This window comes from Arvicanthis niloticus, chromosome 15 (assembly GCF_011762505.2).
Source record: "Arvicanthis niloticus isolate mArvNil1 chromosome 15, mArvNil1.pat.X, whole genome shotgun sequence".
In the NCBI taxonomy this organism is placed as follows: Eukaryota; Metazoa; Chordata; class Mammalia; order Rodentia; family Muridae; genus Arvicanthis; species Arvicanthis niloticus.
Window position 1 is genome coordinate 11,693,361 of NC_047672.1, and position 16,662 is coordinate 11,710,022.

The 16,662-nt window shown below is 38.9% G+C and overlaps 1 protein-coding gene across 3 annotated transcripts in view; it reads left to right on the forward strand.

The window, feature by feature from the left end:
• The first annotated feature begins 869 nt into the window (after positions 1-869).
• Positions 870-16,662, forward strand: part of Hibadh (3-hydroxyisobutyrate dehydrogenase) — a 99,271-nt gene continuing 83,478 nt past the window's right edge. The window contains exons 1-3 of one of the 3 annotated variants that reach the window (XM_034519333.2): positions 870-1,061; positions 10,936-11,096; positions 16,357-16,466. In XM_034519333.2, coding sequence (XP_034375224.1) covers positions 974-1,061; positions 10,936-11,096; positions 16,357-16,466 — 359 coding nt within the window. In that variant the 5' untranslated portion in view covers positions 870-973. Of the gene's footprint in view, positions 1,135-2,500; positions 2,522-10,935; positions 11,097-16,356; positions 16,467-16,662 lie in introns of those variants that run through there. The other 2 variants (XM_034519334.2, XM_076913330.1) reach the window with 2 other exon arrangements.

Consider the following 16,662-nt stretch of genomic DNA (forward strand, 5'->3'; position numbering starts at 1 on the left):
CAAAGCTGGTCTCCACGGTGACCTGTTTCCTCCAACAAGGCCACACCCACTCCAATAAAGCCACACCTCCTATTGGCCAAGCTTTCAAACACATGACTCTATAGGGGCCATGCTTATTTAAACCACCAAAATATACCGAATATCCAAATAAGGAAAGATCAGCAAAGTATCTGTTTTTATAATATACGTATACATTACTCTCTGGGATTAAATGTACCACTAGAGTTTGGTTTCAAAAGATGCAGGTTGTAGAATTTTTAAACATTAAAGACGCATTTCTTGGAACTCAGTAAGTTCCTAGAAATTCTACTCTTCAAAGAGAACAATGTTATTAAATTACTTCCCTACCACTTTTCAAATAAGACTGGAAAAACCGTTGAGTCATATATCACATAGATATCAGTTATTACACACATGGTAGATTCTGTGATTGTGTTTCAATAGATGCTGAAAATAAATGTTAACTCTGGGCGATCCATGTATTTATTCCTGAAGTTAAAAATGAGTCCCTATACTAGGAAACAAGAAATTTCTCCTCTTTCCTTAAATACTACAGTAGCTGCGGTTCTTGACTGTGAGGAAGAAACACAGCAGCCCCGTGAAGAGGCAGTTGCTGAGTGCAGATGCTCAGAGGAGGTGGTAGTGAGCGACAGCCACCGCCACCCACACACCCCTCAGCTTTTGGGTAAACAAGAATTCTCCCATCCAAAGGTTGTAAACTCAGCAGGAGCCGGAGGCAAGGCAGGGCGTTTGTGGATTTGGGAATCCTGATTGGCCCGTTCCCGACTCTCCGGCCACGCCTCTCAACACAGTGCTCCGCCCCACGCTGGGCGGAGCCCAAGCAGGGCAAGGAGAGCGCGTGCGCGAGCTGTCCTTGCGGAGGTGCGGGCCATCCCCGCTGCGCACACTCGCAGTCCACAGGCCGAGTGTGAGGCGGCGGAGGTCACGGCGCGGAGGCGGGGCGGGGGGCAGCATGGCAGCCTCCTTGGGGTTCCGGGGAACAGCCTCCGGCCTCTGGTACTGGAGCGGCCGGCGGCGGCCCGTGGGCAGCCTTGCAGCGGGTAAGGACCTCGCTCCCCATCTGCGCGCCTTCCTCTGGCCATCCGAAGAGGGCTTTTCGCCTGAAGGGCTGCGGTTAGTTTGAGGGTAAAAGCGACAATTGTGGTCGTCTCCTAGGCCAGGGGCCCCTTGTAACTGCCTCCTGAGCGGTCAGCCTTCCTCTCCTGCCCTATGCCCGGCTCCAGATTGTTGAGCGCGTTTCCACTGCGGGACCCAGGAACAGCTTGTGATGAAGGGAGGAATGTTTGGGTTCCTGCCGTGCGCTTTGGAGTTGGGGCTCCTAGGACATTTGGAGGGCTCAGCTCCAGGGGTGACCCCACCTCACCCACCTCTGGGACCCCTGGACTTTCAACTCCCCGGCTTCACCTTAAGCGGGCGCTCCCTCAGACTTCAAGGCCTGATTTGTGTTTAACCACTCTAGTCGGTGGTATGGCCGTATCCTAGAAATCCAGCAAAGTTTGTCACCCTTGACCAGCAAGCATAGCTAACTCCATTATGAAATGGAGCTGTGCTGCCTCAAAGTGGTGGACTTTTGTCAAATTATTAACCACAATTCTTTGCCTCAACATTGTGTCCACAACCTAAACTACTGACTACGCTGTGCTGTTAAGTATGAAAGTGACCAGGGATTTAGGAAGAAGCTGTATTTAGAGCTACATGAATATCTGAGAACTACTTTTCACATGAGGACCTCCAAAGGCCTTAGAATAAGTAAACTGGGACATCGCCAACAAGATCCAGGGAGTAGCCCTTGTTTCTCCCCAACTCTTGGATCTTCTAGGACATCAAGACACCTCTTTAAGAATTGGTTGATTTGTGGGAGATACTGAAGGATTCTATTTTAATGTAAAAGTTTAACAATGTGCTGTTCAGCGCTATCATATACAGGATCAGCAAACAGAACACCTCTGACTTTGCCTAGCATGCAGGAGGCTCTGGATGGAGGGTGCTTGCATTCACTTGTTTTAATTTTGTGTAAGAAATAGGTTGGGAATTGATTTCTGAGCAGCTCCCAGTCTTTGCCCTCAGAAAAACCTACGAATTTTCTTTCTGCTTTGGAAGAGCATTTGTGTGATAATAGGTAGCAGGTGACAGATGAGGAATTTCGGTAGCCAGATGCAAACACATATGATTTTGGACATAATTTTTTCTTTTTCAAATCACTTTGAAGGGAGCAGCAGTTTTCTCATCAATGTACAACACTTTGAGATCTGATTAGTCCAGGACTATGTATTTGCTGTTTAGTGTTTTTACAAGTTACTAATGGTAGTAACTTAGGTGACTAATGGTAGCTTTGTGAACCGTTGATGTCCCATTTGAGGGTTATGAAAGTTCTTATAATTCATGATAGGAGAGTCTGAGGCCAAAGACTATAATACTTTGCTCTGACAGCAGGAAGGACCTGTCTCCCCCGTGCTGGTTAAACTGCTACCAAACCATCTTGGGCTGCTTTGGCCCAAAGGTATGTGTCTATGAACAATTAATTTTAAGGAGTTCTTTAGTGATATCTTTGAAATACTCAAGCAATCCTGTTTTACTTTGGAGTTATTTTAAATGCCAGTGTTTCTATAAACTAATATTAATGACAAATAGTAAAACTAATTACAAAAATGTTAATGTTTTTTGAGATTTAAATCTTTTTTTAAAATGGGGAAAATACCTCATCTCCATGCAACTTTGAAGTGTAGGAAAATGCAGAAAAGGAATCATGTCCAATTACTAGTACTTACTGTTCTGAATTCCGTGGAGGTATTTGCCTCCATCACATGTGTAAGCTGTTTATAGCAAATAGTTGATAGTGTTATAAAGACCCATAGACTTTTTAAAAAGTGAGACCTACAAGGTGTCAATTTATAGCAACTGTAATACATTTAATGCATCCCAGAAAAAACGGAGAAAATAATTTCTTTCCTGTTTCATAGCTCATTCCATAGGCACATTTTAGCTTTAGGTCTATTTTTTAAAGAGGACCCATACACACACATATTCTTCAACCTACTTTTTGGGACTCCTCAACGTGTACATAGAAAAATTGTATCAGGACATTTTTAAAGACCACTTGACCAAAGGAGTGGGGGGGGGGGTGTTGGTGAGAAAATTAAATAGTACTCTATATAGACTTGCAATACTAAGTTAAAAAAAAAAAACTACTGGTGTCTTTTGTATATATGCTTGTACTTTTTGTATGTTTAGATTTAAGCTTTTTTCCCTCACAGTTTTATCCATAAATACAGCGATTTGTGATTACATCCATACACATTACCCTCTGTTACACCTCTTCTTTTCCCTCTGAAGCCCATCTTTCCAGCTCATCTCCGAGACTACACCATTCACAAAATGGTAACCCTTCCAGCAACAACCATTAGCAGGCAAAAGTACTGCAGGAAGGGTGGGTCCTCATGAGACCTCTGTGCCTGATGGAATGTTGAAGGGTCAGGTCTCCATGATTGTAACAGCTGTGTGATGTCTGGATGGTCATGTTTTGTGGTATTCCTCACCACCCTTTCTTAATCGCTCACAGTTCATGATATTCCCTGAGGCATGGGGGAGGAGGAGTGATAATGGTTTTGTGGAATGTACTCCATTCTTTTTAAAGATTTGAATCTCAAAAAAAAGTTAACATTTTTGTAGTTAGTTTACTATTTGTCATTAATATTAGTTTGTATAAACACTGGCATTTAAAATAATTTCAAAGTAAACCTCAACTCCAACTCCAAAGTGTAACCTTGGAGTAATCAAGTATATAATGGTATTGCTTTCCATTTACATTAGTGTCACTTAGACAGCACATGCAGCTCTGAAAAGTTACATGTGGCCTTGGGACTAAAGTTGACCTTAAACTTACAAGATTACACATCGAGAAATATTTATTACTGAAATAACATAAGTTCTTCCTAGAGTAAGTCATCATCCTTAGTTGAGAACATTTTACTATTAAGGCAAACAGTGTTCATTACTTATTGTATGCAACATAGGACACCATGTTGTGTAGACAGTGGGCCTTTCTTAGCCAGTTCTGCTCTCTTCACTTCCAAGAGTTACTCAGCATTAAACACAGTCTGAAAATGCTACATGGAAAGGCATTTTGGGACCAACCACATTTGCATAACTTCAAAACGTGTATTGTTATAATTGTTCTTTATTATTATTATTATTTGTCTCTTACTGTGCCTAATTTATGAATTAAGCTTTATTATGGGATATATATGTGTGTGTGTGTGTGCGTGCACATGTGTGCGCATGTATGTGTGTGTATGTATACATATATACACACACATATATATATATACACACATATGTGTGTATATATGTATACACACACACACACACACATATATATATGAATTACGATTTATCCTGGGGTGTATATATATTACATACATTATTTCCTGTAAATATATAATATATACTTTTCTGCACACACATATACATATATACACATACATATAGAGTTTGACATTGTCTGTAACTTCAGACATTTAATTTCAAACTATTTCCTTCAGATAGAAAAAAACCCCACTAATCTTATAACAGAATGAAAAATCCACTTAGAAGCTTAAAGTGATTATTTTTGAGTAATGAAACAAACTTTTCCTTATGACTTTATGGTTTTTAATAGTCTATATTCTACAGTACATGTGTTTCTTTAATTAAGTAGATTTTGAAAATGTAAAATAATCTTTTTATAGATAGTAGACTGGTTTCTGGTAGCAGGTCAAGTTACCAAGATATACATATACATATACATATACATATACATATACATATATATATATATAAAACGTTGCTCCTATTACATCTGAGAGATTGTAATCTGTAAATTTAAAAACCAGTGTTGCCAAATTTTCTAACCATTTTTTTCACCATCAGCCAGTATCACCTTTATGCTGACTGTTTTTTTTTTTTTTTTCCATCTTGATTTTATCTGTCATCTGACATTGCTGTCTCTACACATTACTGTTAAGGGAGATGGATTTCTCTTGTAGCTTTGAAGGTTTGTTTATCGTCCTGCTAAACTCCCTGGGATCCCTGTACCTTTGGGAGCCAATTCTGTACACCAAATACTCCTTCAGAAGCTCTGTCTTCACTGGACGCTGTCATTTCCTAAGTGACTCCTGCTGCCTTTAGTCTGTCTCTTCCTTCTAACCGACTAGGTTAAAAAGGCCATTGGCTGTAGGTCTTGTTCCATAGTAGCACTTCTTGAGTCTTTTGATACAAGTAGCTACTGTTTACTGACTGTCATGTGCTAGGCATTGTTTAATGCTTTACATATCTTATTTCAAGTAATCTTTACAGTAACCTTCTGATGTTGTAAGTACTATTGTTGATAAAAGCATCTAGAGGAGTTAAGTAACTTTATGCTTCAAGGGCATACAACCAAAGGTGACTTTACATGGATCTCTTTTTTTTGTTTTGTTTTGTTTTGTTTTTGTTTTTGTTTTTTGAGACAGGGTTTCTCTGTGGAGCCCTGGCTGTCCTGGAACTCACTCTGTAGACCAGGCTGGCCTCAAACTCAAAAATCCAACTGCCTCTGCCTCCCAAGTGCTGGGATTAAAGGCGTGCTCCACCACCGCCCGGCCCATTACATGGATCTCTTAACCTCAGAATTTAAATGTGATCATAACCAATGAGCAGCTTCCCTTTTGGGCAATACTAATACCAACGTCACACCAGCCATTTCTTGTTTTGCCCCAATGATTAAAATGAAGAGAGCTGAACCCATCACTGACAACCTGCCTTGATTGATACTCACATAGTTGGCCCAGATAACAGGGCTCCTTGTTCTTGGCTCCTTGGCTTCTGCAGCAAAGGTCAGCACTGTCCCCTCAGCTCTTGGATCCTGTCACTTGGAGTTTCCACAGGAACTAGTCTTTGGTAGATAGTCTGACTCTCGTCTGCTAGCATTCACTCTGTTGGCCTGTTTCACACCCAGCCCTTTGACACCCTCTTTATTCACCGATAGACAGATTCTTTGTTCCTTCATTTTATTAAGTACCTCTCTAGCTTTTATCCACTCTGAAATTTATTTATAAACAGGAATTTTATTGATGCTTTTGTTAGTATCTTAATAGTTTTTTTAAACCTCTTGCTCAAATTCTGAGTATTACCTATGGTCTGTCCCTTCCCCTCTCTGCCATTATTAGGTAGTAATATTGAGAGTGATAGAAGTTTGCTCATTATTTCCAATGCTTTCATTAACCCCTTGTTCACTTCTTATTACATTTTTCATGGCACTTCCAGGTCATTGGCAGGATTGGTAGCCCTGGACCAGACATTATCTGAATCTGGGATGAGGAACATCAGAGAGTTAACCTGTGTAATGGTCACAACCTAGCTCACATTTGCAGAGTCTACTTTATCACCACTGTTACTCTGTAGTTGCTTCAGACCTGGCTATATCCCTCTGTGCCCATTTAGTGAAACCTCTCTAGAGTTAGAACTCATTCATATAGCACTTAACACCCACTGTGCCAATACGTTCATTTCCTTTTCTTACAAAAGTAGTTATAAAAGTTAAATGCATATAGTAAAAACGGAAGGTTTTTAATAAAAAATCTTTTCTTTAAATCAGACCCATGACTCTCAACACTTGAACTATGATAACTGTTTTATCCATACAAGACCCAGAAAAATAAGTCCATGTATTTTTTTCACTGCATATTCTTGTATTATTGTTTTGCATCTTGCTATTTTTCTTTGGGTTTTATCCTGGAGGCCTTTCCTCTGCCTTCAACAGGTAGACCATGGTAGGACAGGACGGAAAGATAGACAGTTAAAGAAATGTAGGAGGAAAAGAATCTCCTTACTCTGCAATCTGGTTCAAACTTTGTGACAGGTGAGTCAAGATGGTGGAAGTCCTGCCAGGCCGCACTCCTCCATGAAGAGCTAAAGCTGACTTCTGTTTGCTAAGAGGGAGAACCAGTCTTCTCCAGGACCAGCCCTGGAGGTTAGGACTGATAGGTTGAGATTGGTAGGTTATTCAATCCCAAGTGGTCAACTCTAGCAAATGGAGTCAGGAGGCTGAACTCACATATGTGTGTGTGCATGTGCGTGTAACAGTAACTAAAGGAGACCATGAACTTGAGTGAATCTAGAGGCACATGAGCTGGAGATGGGGAGAAGGAAGGGTAGAAATGAAATACATATAGTCCTCATGTATAAAAGTCTCAAAAACTAAAAATGTTACCTTTCTGATAAAAAAAAAAAGAAAAGAAATCCAGCATAATTAACATTTTCAGTGACAGTTACCTTTAAGAGACAATATTCCTTTTATATAGAAATGTTTCAAATAAGAACAGATGTTTAAATAAAACGAAATGCTTAAAGCGTAAATATATTAATAACCTTCATGTGTGGTCTTTCTCCTTTTCTGAACTGTAAACCTGCAGTTTTCAATTGCAATGGGAATTCACAGGAATTCTCATTTATAGTGAAAGACATGTAGTGACCCCTACATCCAGGCCTGGTGACCCTGGTTTTTACCTTACCAGATTTCAGTCCTATGCAGTGCACCTCTGGAGCCACTCTAAATCTCATTTATGGAAAGAAGGAAAGGGGGAACGATGTTAGCAGCCTTTGAGATGTAACTTGAGAGCCACCAAAATCATACACTTGGCAGCTGTGCCTTGGTTTGTTTTGTCCTTTCTGTGAATACTTCTCTAATAACCACTGTGCTTGGATTTATGTTAAATTCTCTTACTAAGTCAGGAATTGTAATCAAGCGTCACCAGTTGTGAGTTCTGAAAGGAACTCAGGCTGCAGCAGGTGCAAGTGTGGAGCCCCACCCCACCCTACATTCTTTAAATATAGGAGTAATATTTCATTGCTTTGGGTTAGTGTGAATTATTGTGAATTAAGTACTCTACTAAAGTGTTGTTATTTACATTTTTCTGCTGTAATAAACAGTGCTATAATAAGCTATTTATGTGCAAGTGATAGTCCATATTCATGTATCTGTTTTTATAAATAAAATTGTCTTTGAGAGCTAAGGCTTAGTAGATAAAGCACTTGCCATGCAAAGCTGAGGCCCCAAATTGGGATCCCAAGAAGCATACACATAAAAGCTGCATGGATGTGGTGGCTTACCTATAATAAGCTCTCTGGCTCCTCTTCACTCCCAAGCTGTCTAGCTAGGCTAGCCTCATCAAAAAGCTCGTAGTTGAAGAGATCTGTGAATAAATAAATAAAGTGGAGAGGGATCTAGAAAGACATCAGATGCCAATCTCTGCTCTCCATATGCATCCATACACTGTGAATATTCACATACACAAGATACTCAAAACATATTGTATTAGAATCAAAAATGGACTTTATTTATTGTTTACGACTATTTTCAAACTAGAACAGATGGATAGAATAGTTCCTTATGGCTTGCAAAGCTGAAAGTAATTTATTACTTATCCTTTTAAGACAAAGTTTATAACCCTTATAAATTTCTAGAAGAATTGCTGAGTCAAAATTGTTTTAAATTAAAATATAGATAGATTTTTTTCAGAAAGGCTGATCTGATATATTTAATAATGTATGAGAACACTCATTTCCATAAATCTTTACTTGTTGATGATAGTTTTTGTCAAGTTTTGGTCCATTCAGTAGTTAAAGAGTGGTGTCATATTTCTTTCCTTTAATTAATGACAAGTTGAATATATTTTCATAGGATTTTTTTCTGAAGAGAATTGATATATTTTCTGTTGTCATTTTGTGTTTTTTGCCTACCTGCGTCATTCATAGATGTAGTTGGGACTTTTAAGTTTTTCGGGTGTGAATAGTGCTGTTTATATCGGGTGCTAGCAGCCCTTCCTTAGTTACTTGGTTTTTATTGTCTATAATAGTTTTTATGTATTAATATGTTAGTTTTTCCCCTTGTGAAAAATTCCAGATGGGAAGTATTGAGTAATATAGGGAATTCTGAGTAGTCTTTCGTGTAGAATCCAGAGTTTATTATTTTTGTCATTTCCCTTATTCACATGTACATACCCAGCTTGCATCACTTGAAAGACAGTAGCAGCCACCATAATGTTTCCTGCTATTTTAGTGTGCATCTCAGAAGAGGAAGAACATTCCTCCATGTTACTAGACCAGTTGATCATAAAGAGTTTCAAGTTCCGGCTGGAGAGATGGCTCAGTAGTTAAGAGCATTGACTGCTCTTCCAGAGGTCCTGAGTTCAATTCCCAGCAACCACGTGGTGGCTCACAATCATCTGTAATGGGACTCGATGCCCTCTTCTAGTGTGTCTGAGGATAGCTGCAGTGTACTTATATATACATAAAATAATAAATAATTCTAAAAATGGTTTCAAGTTCTAAGGTTGAACTTCTGTGAAACAAAAAGACACAAGTGTGTTTAGAAGTCACACCTAGCGTGAGTTCAGCTTCCAGCACTGCAAAACCAAAAAGCATCTCAAACAAACACAAAGTCTAGCCTTGACCACTTCCTTAAGCTTGCTAAGCACCTGGGTTCCCAAGTGAGATGATAAATGATGACAGTTATCTATAAAGAGACTAGGTAACTCTGTCTGGCATAAATATTAACTGTTACTGTTCATTTCTTCTGGCTTTCCTTGTTTCTTGAATGTACTTCTATTCCCTTTTCTTTATGTAGTTCCCTTCCTGCTCTGTTTGAAACCTGATCCATTCTAGAGTACACAAGTTAAATGCACCTTCTTAAAAATTTCAAACCATGAATTCTGTACCAGCATTAGCTTTTTAACTTATTATTCTAGCCTGCCTTGTATTAATGTTTTATTGTGTTTATGTCCTCTTGGATTTTAAGGTTATTGCAAGGCAAGGATTGTATCTCATTTGTGTTCAGTGGTTACGTCTGGTGGTGTATACCTATGATGCCAGCACTTGGGAGCTGAGTCTGGAGGACCAGAGTTTGAGGCCACCCTCTGGCATAGCACATAGAAGTGGCTACTTAATGCTTGTGGCATATGTGACTGGGTCCTCACTCTTCCTTGCCATACTTGTTACTTGTTTCACTTAGAGTAGTTGCTGTTAAAGTAACTGCCCTTAAAATGCAGTGTTCCTTGTGTGTAATGTTTCTGGATTGTTAAATTGCAACTTTCTAACTTTAACATAGTGGTTTTAATGGAATAGTGTTCCATTTTCTCTTTTTGTTAACTTGCTTATGGGCATGAGAGCTCTTATATAAAATGTACTCTCATTCTATTTAATTTTAAATAAAATTTCAATTAGGTGTCATTTCTCTGTCATTGAACCTTCATGGGCTATAAAGGCACAGGGCTCCTGTCACACACAGTAAACTTAGCATCAGCCCTGTGATATTGCCGAGGAACGACACATTTGATGGAAGTGGTAGGGTCAGTGGTGGAGAGGAACTAAAGAAGCTGCTAACCCAGTTGGGCTTTATTTCTTAAGCATAGAGCTTCAAATAACTTCCCTTTAGGATCTTGTCATGCTCACATATGCTCATGGGGAGTCGGAACAATCATTTGAGCGGATTTGAAACTTAAAAATGGCTGAGCTTAGTGGTTACACAGAGTCTCAAAACCAGTCATTGAAAGAAAAAGGGAGAATAGGACCTGTAAATGCAAGGGCAAGTGGAGTTCTTTCTAACTCTTTCAGTAGACTATCAACTTTTCAGGGGCAAGTACTGTGTCTTTGTAAACCCTGTCAGTATTTTGTGCAATGCACCTTTAGTGAGTGGTATTTGTCCAGTGTGAAATGGAGAAAGTGTATCTAATGTTGTTTCCAAGGCGAGGCAAAGTTTTCTTACTCTCTAAAGCACTTGTTTATGAGGTTAAGCCAATTTTTTAGATTATTATTATGTTTTAATGTATATGACTATTTTGCCTACATGCATGTATGTGTACCACAAATTTATTTTTTTATTTATAAATGTATTGAAATTAGTGTGTTCTAGGTCAATGGCTTCTAAGACTCCAGTTGGATTCATTGGACTCGGAAACATGGGCAATCCAATGGCAAAAAATCTCATAAAACATGGCTATCCACTCATTGTCTATGATGTGTTCCCTGATGTATGCAAAGAGTTTAAAGAGGCTGGTGAACAGGTAAGGCTTGTCTTTGGATTTGGTTTAGATTTTGTTCTTTAAAAATAATTTTTCTTTATCAAAGAAGCAAGCACTTCTTAGAAGCATACCCAACAGCATTGTAAAACCTAATTATTGCTAACTGTATTTCATTTTTAATTTAATATCAGGTCAATATTTGGATGCACATCAAAAGAGCAGTATAGCTGTTGGGAGGGCTCTATTTTCTGTTAGGCGGCCTGGGCATTTCCTGTTCGGTCATTTCCTGTGATAATATCGTCTCTGATTATGTTGATGAAGCAGTTATTTTGTGGAAATAGCCTCCTTGTTAGATCAAGTCAGGGATGACTGTCTTAGGATAGGAGTCTGCTTTGGGACTTAAAGCTCTGCCTGAGTCCCTTGATCAAATACTTACATTTTGTCTTAATGGGACAAGTTATTCCAGTTGGTTTCCACATCTGTAAAATGTGAGTGATGACTAACTACTTGTGTCATTAGATTATGAAGCTCAGATGAGAAAATATATGTGAATGTACTTTATAAATGTTGCGTGACAGCACTCTGTGAGTCCACCATTCGTTATTGGCTGTAAACCAGGAGACAACCTAAAAACATTGTGGGCTGTAATGTGGAGCTGAGTTATGATTGAGTGGTAGTGTGTTGCTTTTAGGCTGCCAGTTACATTTCAAGAACTGGGGTACTAGAGTTTATCATGTTTTATGATAGCATCTGCTGGCTAAGTCTTGTTCTGTTTGGATTTGTCAGTTTATTAGTAACTTAGAGGATGAGAGACCGTTTTTTTAGCCTCTGAATTTAACAGATTGGCTTTTTTTACTATATGAAGGAAATTTTGCACAAGTTGTAGAATGATAACTAAGGGCAAGATATGATCCCAGGACTGGAAAAATATTAAAAGCTTCCTAAGAAACAGGAAACAGTGAGAACAGAATAAAGCAGAACAAAGACGTGGGGATTATTATTGAAAGCAAACACTGAGACATACAATACTGAGAAAGAAAATAGGTTTAGTGACTCAGAAGCCGTTTGTATAGCTGAAGAGCCCCTGTCTTTCCTGGCCATGCTCTCTGCTGTCTGGCTCTGGTGGTACTGCATGAGAAGGTGACTGAGGTCTTGGGGGCTTTTCAGTGTTGCACTGAAGCTGCTCATGCCCATGTGATCTGTGGAGGCTGACATCACACTCCTTGGGGCTCTCAACTGAAGTAAAGTAATTTAGACTTTTAGTATAACTTTTTGGAATGATCTGATAACTTATTTACTAAGAGAATATGAAGAAGGTGACCTTTTTTATCTTTAATTTTATCTTTTGTTATCTTTAATACAATAAATATTCCGAGTTGATTTGTCTGAAGTTAAATCAGTTAGTCATTAATTTGTTGAAGGAGATAGGATTAATTTTGGGGATGACACTGATATTGGATGTTCATCACTATACAGTGATGTGTTTGCAAATGCTGCTTGCACTCTAAATTGAGGGACTGTCTATAGTTAAATATAGGATTTAGACAGAAAGCAAGGTAGAGGTTGAATGGAGGCCTTCCAGTGGATTAGAAGTAAGAACTGGCAGAGCATAAAGTCAGGGCTTTTAGATGCTCACACTGCTGTCCCCCTCCCATGCCTATAGAACTTACAGCTTACTTTTGGAACAACTGAAGTGGTTGTTCGCTGCATTCTCTATCTTTCAGTTTTTCCTAGGCTTTCAGAACTTTCTGGTGTTCTGTCTGAGTTATTGTCTTCTCTGAAGTCACCCCTCTGACTCTATTCCGAAGTGACATTCTGTTCTTTACTAATTTTAGATAGGCCTGTGGAAAGTGCTTGGTAGGCTTGTCCAGGAATGAGGGAGACATTTGCACTTCAAAAGGAAAAAACAAGGAACCTAATATTTAGTGCAAAACTGGTATGTCTGAGGTCTTTTGTTAAGTTTTTTGTGTACTTTATTTGGTTTTGGGAGACAGGGCTCATTGAATAGCTCAGGCTGGCCCCTTCCTCTCAGTCTTCCAAACATTTAGATTATAGGATTGTAACACAACAAGGAAAGCAGCTCAGCATTCTCATTTTGTTTTTATTTTTTTAAGTTTTATTTATTTTTAAGTATGTGTATGTGTGAGAGAGTGTAATGCCCTCAGAGACCAGGAGTGGGGTCAGAACTGATGTATGGTAAAGCTAGGTGCTCTCCTTGGGTTAGTAAGTGAGTTGATAGCAGTAGCCAGAGACTGAACAAAGGTCTAGTTTTGACACCAGAGCTTCAGCTCCTTGCATTACAAGATGCACACCACTAATTAATAAAAGTTAATGTACAAGGCATTTGTCAGTATGCAGCATGGTTTGGTTTGGTTTTGTTTTTGCTCTGAAATGTAACTAGCTACTTGTCTGTTTATAAACTGGATAATTGGTATAAATTGCCTGAATTTTTAAAAAACCAAAAATGCTGAGTCATAAATTGTATGTTCTTTGCCCTCCTCTTTAGCATATGCTGCTTGTACTTTGAAGATTGTTGGAATAAAATAATAATTATTCATCACAGTAAGTTGTTTAGTGGATAGCAGTGGTTGGGAAGTGGTCCCAGAAAGGTGTCGTATACAAATCAAAAGGAAACCCAGGGACTAGAGAGATGGTGTAGCAGTTAAGAGCACTTATTCTTACAGGGACCCAGGTTCAATTCCCAGCAACCACACGGTGGCTCACAACTGTCTGAAACTCCAGGTCAGGGGATATGATGCCCTCTTCTGACCTCATTGGCCATTAGGGACATACATGGTGCATAGACATACATGTAAGCAAAAGAGTTATACACATAATAAGATAAAATAATATAAATAAATAAGTAAATAAAAGATAGTGTAATAGTAAATCTTTATGATCTAGAATTTGGCAAAGGATTCTTAGCTATAACGGCATGAGTTTGTGTAACAAAATTAATAGGTAAATTGGAATTCACTATCATTAAATTTTGCTTCTTCTAAATAACACCAGTAAACTAAAAAGATAATTCCCCGTGAAATGTCTAAAATATTTATATATTTTAGATATTTTGATAAGGGACTTGTATCTAAACATAAAGGAGTCTTACAACTTGAAAATTAAAGACAAGTAATTAAATGGGGAAAGGACCTGAACTTAAAGGCAGTTAGATAAAAAGGCCAGAGAAGCATGAATATGTTAGTCACGAGGAAGAGAACCATGGATACTGTGAAAGTCAGAATGAAGAGTCCAGCAAACAAAACAAAACACACCTTTTTATTGTGGTAATACAGAGAAACTGGAAATCTCAGCCATGGTGGCAGAATGTAAAATGATTCAGCTACTTTGGAAGACAAGTCTGGTGAGTGCCTCAGATTACGAAGCATAGAGCTACAATATGACTGAACAGTTCTTATTGTGTGTGGTGGATCTTCGTGTGCCCATGGAAGCCAGAGGTTGATGTTGCCTGTCTTTCTCTGTCACTGCCCTACCTTTGAACTCAAGAAACAAAATAAAACAACCCACCTCCTAAAATAACAACAACACAAAACATCTGTGTCTGTACCCAGGAGAAGTGGAAACATATACTTACACAGAACTTACTGTATAACAGTATTATTCATAATAACTAAGAAATAGAAACAACACCCATATATATCAGCGGATGAATGGGGAAGTGAAGTGTCACATCTGTACTAGAATGTTATTTAGGAATTAAGGGAAGAAACTGCTGATATTTGCTATGTCACAGATGAACTAAGAAAGCACACTAAATTAAAGAAGCCAGTTGTAAAAGACTATACAGTAAGCATCTCCTATTATCTGGGGAAAAATGAAGAAAAGGAAATCTATAGAGATAAGAAAGTAGAGTAGTTGCTTAGTGCTTGGAGAAGATACGCAGCATTTTACAGTGACCAGCTTTCCTGGAATTGAAGGTTACTGGATATTAACAAATTGTATGTTGGAGGTAGAGCTACATTAGGTATTTTATTGTTTTGTTTTGTGAGAGGGCACATAGGGTTCTCTGGGGGTGAGGGCACAAGAGTAGGTAGGATTTATTCAGGGTAAGAATGAGGACAAATGTATCATTTCTTTAAAAAGCAGAGCCTCAGTCTTCATTTGTTAGGAGTCTTCCACTGTATCACAGGCTGGTTTCAAATTTGCATCTCTCCTGTTAACACAAGTCCTCCTGAGTCTTAGGATTACAGGAATTAATGCACTGTTTGTCATTATAGATTGGGAAGCTGAAGCCAGTGGGGTTAAATGCTTTGCACAAAATCATACTGACTGTTTGGTTGAGCTGCAACTAAACCTGGTCTCTGACTTCCCTAAATAAGTGGTCCTTTGTTCCATCATTCTGCCTTTGCTTATCCAGTCAGTTAGCAGACATAATTTAGGGATTCTAATTAGTTGGCTGCTAAAGGCTTTTGTGGCTAAGTGTCAGATTGGAAATAAGGTTGGTTTCCTCCCTCTGCTTTTGAGTTGTTTTGTCAGTTATTGTAGTTTTAAAGTCATCATAGCAATGGTAAGAGTATTTGAATGCTTGTGTCTAAGAAACATGTCTTTGTTATACAAATCAGACATTGTGAATACATACCAAATGTATGTGGTCATTAGATATAGAGCAGTCGTGTCCGGTGACGTTGTGGCTATCACTATTAGTGTGTGTTTTTTCCAGATCTGTGAGCTTTGACACGACTTGATATAATTGAAGGGCTACCAGTGCTCTAGCAAGCCAAGCATCCCAGGAAGCAGATGCTTGGCATGCAGGGGGCTGATGAACCACTCCATGTACTTGGCAGTTGGACGATTTGGCATTGCCAGTTCATGGACATGAGAAGCTTGGAGATATGTAGTGTCCTAAGATCTATGAGCTAATTTTTGGTACCCTGTATGGGATTTTTGAAGGAGTTATCTAGATGGAACTGACTTTCTTTTTGTGGAAGAGAACTCTGTCTCTAAGGGGCACCTGAAGTTTTCTGACATAGACTTCCAGGCTTGTATCTTGGAGTGATGTAGAGACGGAGCCTCACTAGGAAGACAACTTGCCTTTGTTTTGCGTTGTACTTACTTCAAGGAAGTAGACATTTATGGGGACTTTGTGTGAGACCCATGTTCTCCAGATAGTTCAGTAGAGCATGAAGACTCTGACACCCTTCATTTGTTTTTTATTTTACTGAGCTTTGTTGCTGGTCATGACCTTGAACTTTTCCCAGTAAATAGTTACAGATCCTGTCCTGTTTGAGACCTGGACACTGCTTACATTTGAATTAAACAGTTCTTCTTTTCGATTTCTTTAAAGGTGGCGTCCTCCCCAGCAGACGTAGCTGAAAAGGCCGACAGGATCATTACAATGCTGCCCTCCAGTATGAATTCCGTAGAAGTTTACTCTGGAGCAAACGGGATTCTAAAGTATGTATTTCTCAAGTGCACATTTTTCTTGCTGTATTTCTGGGTTTTGCATTTGTTAAAGCTGCTAAGGCATCTAAGCTCTATTGGTTAAATTTTCCTGTAGATTTTCTAATTTCATAAAGTGAACAGTGTGGTTTCCTGCTTACTGTGAAGAGTTAATTTTTGCCCTAGAGTCAAGTATGTGACTTTTGAGAAT